The sequence below is a fragment of the Gossypium raimondii genome, chromosome 11 (assembly GCF_025698545.1).
Source record: "Gossypium raimondii isolate GPD5lz chromosome 11, ASM2569854v1, whole genome shotgun sequence".
Lineage (NCBI taxonomy): Eukaryota > Viridiplantae > Streptophyta > Magnoliopsida > Malvales > Malvaceae > Gossypium > Gossypium raimondii.
In genome coordinates, this window is record NC_068575.1 from 29,511,914 (window position 1) to 29,524,661 (window position 12,748).

Consider the following 12,748-nt stretch of genomic DNA (forward strand, 5'->3'; position numbering starts at 1 on the left):
AAGACGATGGCTACGTAAGAAAATTAAGGTAGAAGAACAAGTTAATTTAAATGCTTCCTATAGTGTGATTATTTGAAGACAGGTACCTTGGAAATTGAAAGACCCTGAGAGCTTTACTATACCCATAGAGATAGGGGGTATTCATTTTAATAAAGCTTTACGTAATTTAGGAGCTGGTATTATTTTGATGCCTCTATCAATTTTTGAAAAACTCGAGTTAGGGGATGTTAAAGCTACTCAGATAATATTACAGTTGGCGGACAGGTCTTCAATACATCCGAAAGGGGTATTGAAAGATGTGTTAGTTAAGGTACAAAGTTTCATTATCCCTGTAGATTTTATTGTGCTTGATTTCGAATAAGATAATGAGATACTGATCTTATTAAGAAGACCTTTTTTGGCTGCTTCTAGGTCTACCATTGATTTAGAAAAGAACGAATTAACCATGAAAATCAATGGTGAGACAAAAATATTTAAATGCGACTATTAATTTAGTGAAGAGGAAAGTCAGAAAAAGTTAGGAGAATAGTGTAAAAAAGTACATATTTCTAACGTTCCTGGATCAAGGGACACAGTTCCTCTTATGCATACAGATAGAATAAACAGGTTCAAGGAAAAAGACAAGCGAAAGAAGGTGGAATGGCATGACGAACAATGGATCAATACTAATAGAACAAAAAGATCATCCATCTATGAACCGACAATACTGTTGGATGAATCTGGCAGTAAAAATAAAAATTATTTGAATTGCTTATATTTTTTTTGTAAATTATTGTATAACTAACCCCATAGTTTAGATTCTCACTTTTTGATACATGTTTATTGTTAGACCAAAATATCCTCAAGATGGAAATTTGGGGTTGAAATAAAGTCGGTGTCGCAACACGACAACCATGTCTCACGACACTACGCGCAGAATACGAAAATTGATGAAAAGCATATCGATGTCACGACATGGCACCAACGTGTCACGACATGGTAGACAAGTTCCCCAACATCTCTAAACTGACAAATGTGTCATGACATAGAACCCTTGTGTCGCTATCGCATGTAAAATGAAATGCGAATTGTGCAAGTATACACGTCGAATCAACTAATAAAGTGATAAGTGAGATTGTCTCCACAGGGATAGAATTAAATATAGAAGTGGTTAAGTTATTATAATGAATTATGATTAATGTTATGGCAAAACCAAGTTAAGTGCATAGTGGTAAATTAAAATAGTAAGGATGTGTGCAAAATGTATATTGACTAATACTGGTAAATACTAAGGCAAAGCAAGAGTAAAAGTGCAATGACAATTAAGAGAATAACTACGTGAATAATACGTGAGCGAATAAATAAATAACTAAGGGCAAAGATACTATAACAAAGGATAAGGGTCTATTATGTTGAATTGGATGGTTGAGATTACTAAGAATCTGCCCTTACTTTCAGTAATGCCTTAGGAAAATTGTACTCAATCTATTGCTCAGAAGAGACTGAAAGTGACTGATACGATCTCGGTTTAGTAGTTGAACCCGAGTCGTTTAGTTCCCGATCATAAACGAACAAGTATATTAGACAAGAAGAAGATAGAATCTATTTGAGTTCAAAGAAGTAAAGTAAGTCAGTGCAAAGTTGGATGTGGATTTGGTTTAAGTCGAAATGGTATGACTAGAATGGTCGAGTTCGGTTTAGGATTAATTAAGAAATGGTATTTGGTTTTGGTACGTTTTGGTATTTGGGAATTGGTACGAAATGGTAAGGGATTTGGTACGAAATGGTAATGGTTGAAAAAGGTCAAGAGTGAACCAACACTAAAGAAGAGTGTTGACCCGAAACTTATAGGACCAAATTGAGTTGGAAATGGTTGATAAGGACCTTGACCCGATACTTAGTAAAGTATGAACCAAAGGTATCAAAGGTGAACGCCACACTCGGGTTTAGGGAGTGATAAGTTCGAAAGAAAGACTCGGAAAGACGCCACTAGAAGCTAGATAAGTCTTACGGGTCTCGAACGAAATTTGAGAGAAAATGCCTAACAAATTTGGCAGCAATTCCTTACTTAAAATCTCAAAAGTCCTTTACAAAGTATAATTTCAGCTATTTATAAGCAACACCTAAGCTAGCCGAATGGCCACTTACATTCCTTAAAAATTAAGCAAATGAATCACTTAAATGAACTAGCTAGATTCGGTTGAACATGGAGCTCCATTAGACACCTTCTAGATGAAGCATTGGACTTGGGAAAACTTGGATGATGCATGGATAGCTAGGTTCGGCCAATGGGCATAAATTAGCTCATTTATGTTGCAACTTTTGGCTGAAAAGTGACCAGTAATTAAGAGGATAATGAGCAGCCAATTCAAGTGTGAAAGCTCAACATCGAAGAGTCATGGACTGTGAACACATGGAACCGAAAAGCCAAGATGCATCCAGCAAATGTGAAAGGAATTAATGGGCAGCTTTGGAGTTGGAAACATTAGCTCCCTTGGCCGAATAGTCACCTAGGAATGTTGAATTCACTCACCAATTTGATACATGTATCTCCGGTGCAATGTATCTAACATGCATGCACCTTGCTAAAATGAATCTCCAAATTCGGCTAACCTTGTTAAATGATCCCACACATTCGCCAACCTATATAAATAAGAAGAACTAAAATTAATATGATATTTAGTGAACAAAATTAATATTAAAACCATGAAACATTAATTCGGTCAACTATATCACTAAAATCACTCATTAAATTCTAAAAGATTAAAGCAACTTTAAATCATGTAATAAAACTTGACATATTAAAACATGCAACAAACATATTAATAAGTCGTAATAAACTAATTAAATCTACTAAAATAAACATTCACTATTAAATTAATGTCTAGTTGATATTGAGTGAATTAGAAATGTTTGAGTGAAGTTGAGCTAATTGAGCTCATTGAATGAAATGGAAGTTAATTCATTTCGTATTAAAGTGCACGGATTGCTTTTCGAGTTGGTCCAAGCTTCCTCGATGTGACCAACCAAGATCTCGCCCCAAACTTTGTTAACTAAAGCCGAAACAACCTCCTTGAATTGTTTAGCTCGTGATCGGGTGATTGGACCTTAGGGCAACTCCAACGGCTCCTTGTTCGAGCTAGGTAGGACTTGAGGCGTGGCCGTATCATCCTCCCCCTCTTTAAAGTGATTTTCCCTCAAATCGGAATCTGCATGAAAAGGGGATAAGTCAGAGACATTAAAACTTGCGCTTATATTATACTCACCTGGTAGATCAAGTCGATAGGAATTCTCGTTGATTCGCTCCAAAACTTGAAAAGGTCCGTCACCACGCGGTAGTAGCTTTGACCTTCGTTGGGCGGGAAAACGTTCCTTTCTCATGTGAACCCAAACCCAATCACCCGGTTCGAAGATAACTCTTTTACGACCCTTGTTCGCCTTACGAGTATAACTTTCGGTTCTTGCTTCAATGTTGGCTCGAACTCTCCGATGTAACTCCTTTACATATTCGGCCTTTTTTCTAGCATCTGCATGGATAAGTTGATCATTAGGCAAAGACACTAAATCTAAAGGAGTTAACGGGTTAAATCCATAAACGATTTCAAAAGGAGAGTGTTTGGTTGCCGAATGAACGGATCAGTTGTACGCAAATTCAATATGCGGTAGACACTCTTCCCACGACTTGAGATTTTTCCGTATGATGGCTCGTAACAAAGTTGATAACACTCGGTTGACCACTTCCGTTTGGCCATCGGTTTGGGGGTGGCAGGTGGTTGATTATAGCAACTTAGTTCCGAGCTTTCCCCATAATGACCTCCAAAAGTGACTAAAAAACTTGGCGTCTCGATCAGAAACAATCGTCCTTGGGATGCCATGCAAGCGAACAATTTCCTTAAAGAAAAGATTAGCAATGTGAACGGCATCATCAGTTTTTGAACACGAAATAAAATGAGACATTTTTGAGAAGCGATCAACAACAACAAAAATAGAATCCTTCCCCGTTTTGGTTCTTGGTAATCCAAGGACAAAATCCATGGAAATGTCTTCCCAAGGTGCGTCGGGTATAGGGAGGGTGTATCTGATAGTGCGGTTTAATCTTGGATTTGGCCTTCTTACACGTCACGTATCACGCACAAATTCGCTCGACGTCCCTTTTCATCTTCGGCCAATACAAATGTTCTTGGAGAGTTGCTAAAGTTTTTCCCACACCGAAATGGCCCATGAGACCGCCGCTATGTGCCTCATGTACTAATACATCTCGTATGGAACTCCGCGGCACACACAATTTTCCTTCTCTAAAAAGGAAACCATCGTACCTATAAAACTTATCAATAACAACATTTGAACACGCAATAAACATTTCTCCAAAATCATCATCGGTAGCATAGAGATCTTTCAACAAGGCAAAACCAAGCAATTTAGAATCCAAATACGATAAAAGTGTATACCTTCTTGAAAGGGCGTCAGCCACGATATTTTCCTTACCCTTTTTATTTTTTATGACATATGGAAACGATTCCAAATACTCTACCCACTTAGCATGGCGTTTATTTAATTTGTGCTGACCTTTAATATGCTTTAATGCTTCATGATCCGAATGGATCACAAACTCCTTCGGCCACAAATAATGCTGCCAAGTCTCGAGAGCACGAATAAGTGCATACATCTCCTTGTCATAAACGAGATAATTCAACACGGCTCCATTCAACTTCTCGCTAAAGTAAACGATCGGTCTTCCATCTTGAGTTAGCACGGCACCTATTCCTACACCTGAGGCATCACACTCAATTTCAAATGTCTTAGAAAAATCAGGCAATGCTAACAAAGGAGCTTTAGTAAGACAATCTTTAATAATGTTAAAAGAATTTTCTTGATCTTCGCCCCAATAAAAGGTTGAGTTCTTCTTGATGGTGCTTGTCAACGGTGCAGCTAACGTGCTAAAATTAGGCACAAAACGCCTATAGAAGCTTGCCAAGCCATGGAAACTTCGCACTTGACTTATGCTCGTCGGTCTCGGCCATTCCTGAATCGCTTTAATCTTTTCACTATCTACTTCAAGGCCCTCCGAGCTAACCACGAAACCTAAAAAGATAACTTTGTCAGAACAAAATGTACACTTTTTAAGATTAGCATACAAAGTCTCTCTTCTAAGAACTTCTAAAACAGTTCGCAAATGAATTACATGCTCATCTAACGATTTACTATATATAAGGATATCATCAAAATACACAACGCAAAACTTACCAATGAAATTTCGTAAAACATAGTTCATAAGTCTCATAAAAGTACTAGGGGCGTTGGTTAAGCCGAATGGCATTACCAACCATTCATACAAACCATGTTTCGTTTTAAAAGCGGTTTTCCACTCGTCACCTTCTCGCATACGAATCTGGTGGTATCCGCTTTTGAGATCAATTTTTGAGAACAACTTTGCACCACTTAACTCATTGAGCATGTCATGAGCATGTCATCCAAGCGCGGTATGGGATGCCTATACTTAATAGTTATTTTATTTACGGTGCGACAATCGACACACATGCGCCACGTTCCGTCCTTCTTAGGCACCAACAAAACCGGTACGGCACATGGACTAAGACTTTCTCGAATGTAGCCCTTTTCCATGAGTTCGTTAACTTGACGTTGAAGCTCTTTGGTCTCTTCGGGATTGGTTCGGTACACCGGTCGGTTTGGAATAACGGCTCCAGGCACAAAATCGATTTGGTGCTCGATCCCACGAAGTGGTGGCAACCCACTCGGCACTTCATCCGGAAAAACGTCTTGGAATTCCTGCAAAAGAGACAAAATAGAAGAAGGGGGATCTCTGGATAAGTCGTTAGTGTTAAACAAATTTTCCTTATACATAAGTACAAGGATCGGTTGTCTTGCCAAAAACGCTTTTCGAACATCACTTACTTTTACAAAGACATTTAATTTTTCATTCACTTTTTCTTTTTCATCTTTTTCTTTTCTCGCTCTCTTTTCATTCTCTTTTTTTGAATTTTCTTTCTTTTTTTCATTTTTCTTTTCTTTTGTATTTTCGCTCTTTTCTTTTTCTCTCATTTGATCTACGGAAATTTTCAGCTTAAGTTGATCCTCATAGACTTGCTTTGGCGTCAATGGGGCTAAGGTTACATTTCTCCCCATATGCTTGAAAGAATATCGATTTGAGTAACCATCGTGCATGACTCGACGATCAAATTGCCATGGATGGCCCAATACCAAGTACCCGCGTGCATTGGAACAACAGCGCATAGCACTTCATCGGAATATTTTCCAATAGAAAATGAAACTAAAACTTGCTTTGTCACCTTTAACTCTCCTCCATCGTTGAGCCATTGAAGTTTGTACGGATTTGGATGCTTGGTGGTTGGTAGATTCAACTTTTCCACCATGAGAGTACTCGCCACGTTCGTACAACTTCCTCCATCGATGATGACGCTACATAGCTTTCCTTGTACTTGACAACGAGTATGGAAGATGTTTTCTCGTTGTTGCTCATCGTCGATGCTTTGGATACTTAGGCTCCTTTTGACTACTAGGAGTTCTCCATCAAGAGCGTGCTCCACTTCTTCTTCATTGTTAGAGACGGTTTCAGGCTCATCTTCAAGCTCTTCTTCCTCCGATTCTATTTCTCCATTTGCTCGAATCACCATGACGTTGCGGTTGGGACATTGACTCGCAATGTGGCCCCTTCCAAGGCACTTAAAACACTTAATATCCCTTGAACGATTAGCAAATGATTCGGTTGCCTTACCTTTGCTCGTATCGCCCATAGGTTTGTTTACTTTAGCAGGCACCATTGGCTCCTTGGCACGACTAGGAGGACTAGTTTTACTCGAGCTTTGCCCCCATCTAGTTGTGCTTGGGGTAGGATAACTTCGGGTGGTACTTTTTCGTTTAAGTTGCTTCTCTACCTTAATGGCCATATGTACCATGTCCACAATCTCGATGTAATGTTGCAATTCCACAATGTTGGCGATGTCTCGATTGAGACCAGCAAGGAATCGCGCCATCGTTGCTTCATGATCTTCTTGGACATCGGCTCGGATCATTGCGATCTCCATCTCTTTGAACTAATCCTCAACACTCTTTGAGCCTTGAGTAAGATTTTAAAGTTTTTGATAAAGTTCCCGATGGTAATAGGAGGGAATGAATCGGCGTCGCATCACGGCCTTCATCTCAGCCCAAGTTGATATTGGCCTTTCCCCATTCCTTCTTCGGCTTGTAGTGAGTTGATCCCACCAAATCATAGCGTAATCGGAGAATTCTATGGCCGCCAACTTCACCTTTTTGATCTCGGAATAATTATGACAATCAAAAACCAATTCGATCTTCTTCTCCCATTCCAAGTATGCTTCCGGATCAGATTTTCCTTGAAAGGATGGAATGGATAGTTTAATGTTCCTTAAGTCGTCATCCATGCGTCTTTGATTCCGATTACCTCGGTTCCTTTGACCTCTTCGTCCTTCACTTATGTTTGATCCTTGATCACTTTCGGCTTCATTCGGATCATATAGGTCGTCTTGATTGATTTCCAATTGGTCTCGCCTTCTTTGCGGCCCTTGGGGTGTACGCTCTCGTTGATACCCCAATTCAACTCGATCCAATCGTTCGTTAACTGATTCTAACTTACCTCGGATCATGCGTTGGATTTCTCATAACAAGGCTTGTTGAGCCAAATCCGGCACTCCACCTCCTCCAGGCGCAATGTTTCGGATTGGTTGCCTTCCACCTCCTTCCGCCATATTTCGTTCAGGACTTTGAGACATGAAAATAAAACCTCACAACAAAACCTCACGAATCTCTCGAAAAGAAAGAATAACACTCCACTCGTGTTTCACTCAATTTTTTTGGCTTTTTCTTTTGATGTAACTCTCACGCCCTTTTCCACTCAATTTCCTCTCGTGATTTCATAAGCGACTCGTCGTGACCTTATCGTAGTTCAATAGGTCGGCTTCAAATGGCTTCACAAGGGTTTGATGTTAGGTTACGGGTAGGCTAAAAGCAACAAGAAAGGCTTTAGGCTAAGTGTGGCTTAGAAGATGAATAGAAGAGAATGCCAAACTTACAAACTCGAAAGACTTCTTTTATTTTTGATATCGAAATTTTTTTTTTCAATAGCGTGAAATTTCACTAAGAGCGATATAGAAGAGTGTAGAATGTGATCTTGGAAAAATTTTTGTTGAAGCGTCTCCAGACTCTTTTTTTTACGGATCTTTCACATTCTTTTCGTCCGCACCTAGACCGTATACAATTTTTTTCTTTTTTTTTCAATTTTTTTTTATTTTTTTTCAAAATTTTTTTTCACGAGTCTACTTACTCCGACTCTTCTCGAACGTCCGTTCTTCTCGTTTTAACCAGCTTTGATACCAAATGATCCGATCTCAGTTTAGTAGTTGAACCCGAGTCGTTTAGTTCCCGATCGTAAACGAAGAAGTATATTAGACAAGAAGAAGATAGAATATATTTGAGTTCAAAGAAGTAAAGTAAGTCCGTGCAAAGTTGGATGTGGATTTGGTTTAAGTCGAAATGGTATGACTAGAATGGTCGAGTTCGGTTTAGGATTAATTAAGAAATGGTATTTGGTTTTGGTACGTTTTGGTATTTGGGAATTGGTACGAAATGGTAAGGGATTTGGTACGAAATGGTAATGGTTCAAAAAGGTCAAGAGTGAACCAACACTAAAGAAGAGTGTTGACCCGAAACTTATAGGACCAAATTGAGTTGGAAATGGTTGATAAGGACCTTGACCCGATACTTAGTAAAGTATGAACCAAAGGTATCAAAGGTGAATGCCACACTCGGGTTTAGGGAGTGATAAGTTTGAAAGAAAGACTCGGAAAGACGCCATTAGAAGCTAGATAAGTCTTACGGGTCTCAAACGAAATTTGAGAGAAAATGCCTCACAAATTTGGCAGCAATTTGTTACTTAAAATCTCAAAAGTCCTTTACAAAGTAAAATTTCAGCTATTTATAAGCAACACCTAAGCTAGCCGAATGGCCACTTACATTCCTTAAAAATTAAGCAAATGAATCACTTAAATGAACTAGCTAGATTCGGCTGAACATGGAGCTCCATTAGACACCTTCTAGATGAAGCATTGGACTTGGAAAAACTTGGATGATGCATGGATAGCTAGGTTTGGCCAATGGGCATAAATTAGCTCATTTATGTTGCAACTTTTGGCTGAAAAGTGACCAGCAATTAAGAGGATAATGAGCAGCCAATTCAAGTGTGAAAGCTTAACATTGAAGAGTCATGCAGTGTGAACACATGGAACCGAAAAGCCAAGATGCATCCAGCAAATGTGAAAGGAATTAATGGGCGCTTTGGAGTTGGAAACATTAGCTCCTTGGCGAATAGTCACCTAGGAATGTTGAATTTAGCTCACCAATTTGATGCATGTATCTCCAGGTGCAATGTATCTAACATGCATGCACCTTGCTAAAATGAATCTCCAAATTCGGCTAACCTTGTTAAATGATCCCACACATTTGGCCAACCTATATAAATAAGAAGAACTAAAATTAATATGATATTTAGCTGAACAAAATTAATATTAAAACCATGAAACATTAATTCGGTCAACTATATCACTAAAATCACTTATTAAATTAAAGACATTAAAGCAACTTTAAATCATGTAATAAAACTTGACATATTAAAACATGCAACAAACATATTAATAAGTCGTAATAAACTAATTAAATCTACTTAAATAAATATTTAGCTATTAAATTAATGTCTAGTTGATATTGAGTGAATTGAAAATGTTTGAGTGAAGTTGAGCTAATTCGAGCTCATTGAAATGAAATGGAAGTTAATTATTTCGTATTAAAGTGCACGGATTGCTTTTCGAGTTGGTCCAAGCTTCCTCGATGTGACCAACCAAGATCTCGCCCCAAACTTTGTTAACTAAAGCCGAAACAGCCTCCTTGAATTGTTTAGCTCGTGATCGGGTGATGGGACCTTGGGGCAACTCCAACGGCTCCTTGTTCGAGCTAGGTAGGACTTGAGGCGTGGCCGTATCAGTGACCTACTTCTTTCGAGAGAAAAATCTCAAGTTTCCTGGCCTATGTTATAGGCCTTAGTACGGTAACTTGCACTATTTTATGTTCATTCTATTGAAACGCTACTCTATGTCTAGAGTCTGCTGCAACTATTTGGGTGAATATCTGTTTGTATCATTCAATTTCAGTCCAACTAATCTAACCTTTTCAGAATTAGATTCAGTTTATTGGCATGCTTCAAACTCATCTATGTCTAGAGAATATACGCATACAATTGGGAAATAAAAATAATTGAATGAAATAGTAGATTAAATCAAATATATGCTTCAACCATTAAAGAAAATAAAAGTCTCATCATGTAATCCCAGCCCTATGAGATTTAGCTCATGGGTTGGTAATTAAAATTCAAGGTCATAATAACACCCAACATCGTTTTGATCAAATCAAATCACGGGAGAATAAATAAGAAATACTAGAAGGACTTAGGAAGATGGCTGTCTCCAAACCAATCCATAATCCAACAGCAAATTGTCCTATGGTGGTTGAGAGGGACTACCTCCGAATCTCTACTTTCCGTTTCTACTCAGCCGCTACCCTCTATTGTTGCCTTCGGATCTCCACACCCTTTAGGATTTTCTCTTAGATTTTTATAAGATTTTCTTCCTAGGGTAACACCAGCAGCCCACGATATCTTCTCCTCTTTTCTAGGTAGATTTTTTTGCTACAAGTAGAGCTGGGCTGAAATTGGTATGCGTTGAGTGTTGACTTGGTTATCTCCCTGAAATTGCCACGATATTCGTGTTGGCAAGCTGTCCAACCTTTTTCCATGACAAACCTTCATTCCGTTATTTCTTTCTCTACATCTTGTACATGCCAAACCACCAATCCTTCCACACGAAATTAAAAGTATCTAGCATGAAAACACAGCCCAAGCTCCTAATGCAATGATAAAATGCTAATGAAATGACCTAAAATGCCACTAACTGTACACAAGTACAATCAATTAGCTAGGTCTAAAGGCATAAAATATAACTCTTTTCAAGAGTTATCACACTCACAAACCTGAGTTATTTCTTGTCCTCAAGCAAAATATGCATGAGTGCGTGTATGTAGCAATATTGCTAGCGTATGTACCTATCTTGTACTGTCACTCTATTCAAAGACCCATCTATACATTAGTTCTCAACCATCTTCTTGCTACAAAAACTTGTTCAAGTTTCAAAGGTTTAATTTAACAAAGGTAGTGTAGAAAATTGCTATCTAAAAACAAGATTTTCTAAGTGCCATGTATGCTCTTGCCAAAACAAATATCTCCTTATGTACTCAGTTCATTTGTTACCTAAACTTAAGTTACTCTTGCTCTAAAACAACTTGAAATGTATAAACCATGTACATTTGTGTTTTTTTATGTTAGTATATTAGGTGATTTAGCATGTCACAAAATTCTTTGACTTGATAATCACAATGGAGCATACACCAAATTACCTAGTACTTAATCGTGTCACAATTTAAATATAAATAATCTTGAAGCTAAGGCTTTTGACATAGAAGATGGATGGAGCAAACAACTACATCCTTAGCTACTAAGCCCGTTACTACAGTGGAGTGCCCCTAATTTATTTATTTTCTATTACACACTCTTACTTAAACTCACCGTTCTAGTCAACAATACGATGGAGCAAACAAAGTGGTGCTGACTTACTTCGTATTTCTAAGAATTGGAGTGCCTACTATCCACTGTCCTTTATTTAATAATGCCAAGGCAATATGACTAAATTTGGCTTCAAAAGTCCTTAAGTTCATTAGAAGGTACTCATTGCAACCCGAAATACTAGGTATTGGACATCTCATTTGTAGAAATTAATTTTCAAGCAACCAATCCTATGCTATATTCACCTAATCCACTGTCACATGTTCTATGTGTATTGAAGAATCTAAGCTCATCATTGAACATCCTAAGTACAGATTGTACTCCTCATAGGCAAACAATACTTAAGAATTACATTGCAACAACAAAACAAATTTAACTATACTAAAATGACTATAATAAAATGATCAAACATACTAAATATAAAATGCAGCCTAAATGCACAACACCGCCAAACCTAAGGGATGCATTTTCCTCAATGCATAACTAGATATAGAATAAAACAACAAATGAATAAATTTATACCACAAATTCCATGGCAAAAAAAATGAAATGCAAGAAGCATGAAAGAACGAAAAACCTAACTGGCTTAGACTAGCTTATAGATACTTCATTCTGCCCAATGAGTGGATTTTTGGGTATTGACTTTATACCGCCACTTCCTCTTTTGGGGATCCATTTCTTCCCCCACCTTGTCAGTTTCCATTAACTCATCGATCAGACGATTAATGTCATGGTCTTATGCAGTTACGGGGGCTAGTGGCGAAGGTGGAACAGGATCCTTACCTTTGGTAGTGGCAGTGTCATCTTTTTCTTCTTCATCATCCTTCTCAATATGTATGGATGCTATATTTTCAAGCTTTTTAGTAGCAAATTAATTGGTCTCCTCGGTAACAGGTTGAGTGGGCTCCTTAGTAGCATCAGAAAATAGAGCAAAGTGGCGAGGAATATAGGAAATTTTGGCATTGGCTTTGTAAAATTATTTTCTATGGATCTCCTAAGAGCCAAATCCCTACTCCTCACACAGGTCCAATATTCAGGTTACCACAGCTGGGCCTGGACTGTTTCCTTAGCTAGGTGAAACTGTTGGATTTCAAAGAGGAACATCCT

General features: G+C 38.2%; 1 protein-coding gene across 1 annotated transcript; it reads right to left on the reverse strand.

Annotated features, from left to right (window-relative positions):
• Window positions 1–3,087: 3,087 nt before the first annotated feature.
• LOC105801125 (uncharacterized) lies at window positions 3,088–7,043 on the reverse strand. The gene is made up of 5 exons (XM_012632457.1): window positions 6,153–7,043; window positions 5,577–5,766; window positions 4,114–5,061; window positions 3,246–3,545; window positions 3,088–3,188 (listed from the first exon to the last, which is right to left on the reverse strand). Exons 1-5 carry the CDS (start codon window positions 7,041–7,043, stop codon window positions 3,088–3,090), a joined length of 2,430 nt encoding a protein of 809 aa, XP_012487911.1.
• Between the last annotated feature and the right edge of the window lie 5,705 nt (window positions 7,044–12,748).

What these genes read in the sequence shown, in the direction of transcription:
- LOC105801125 (XM_012632457.1), bottom strand. Translation starts at nt 7,043, where the DNA reads ATGGAGATCGCAATGATCCGAGCCGATGTCCAAGAAGATCATGAAGCA. An exon ending in AAAGGGCTACATTCGAGAAA is followed by an intron (nt 5,062 to 5,576) that starts GTCTTAGTCCAT and finishes TTATCTTTTTAG; the next exon opens with GTTTCGTGGTTAGCTCGGAG. An exon ending in CTATCGACTTGATCTACCAG is followed by an intron (nt 3,189 to 3,245) that starts GTGAGTATAATA and finishes CTTTTCATGCAG; the next exon opens with ATTCCGATTTGAGGGAAAAT.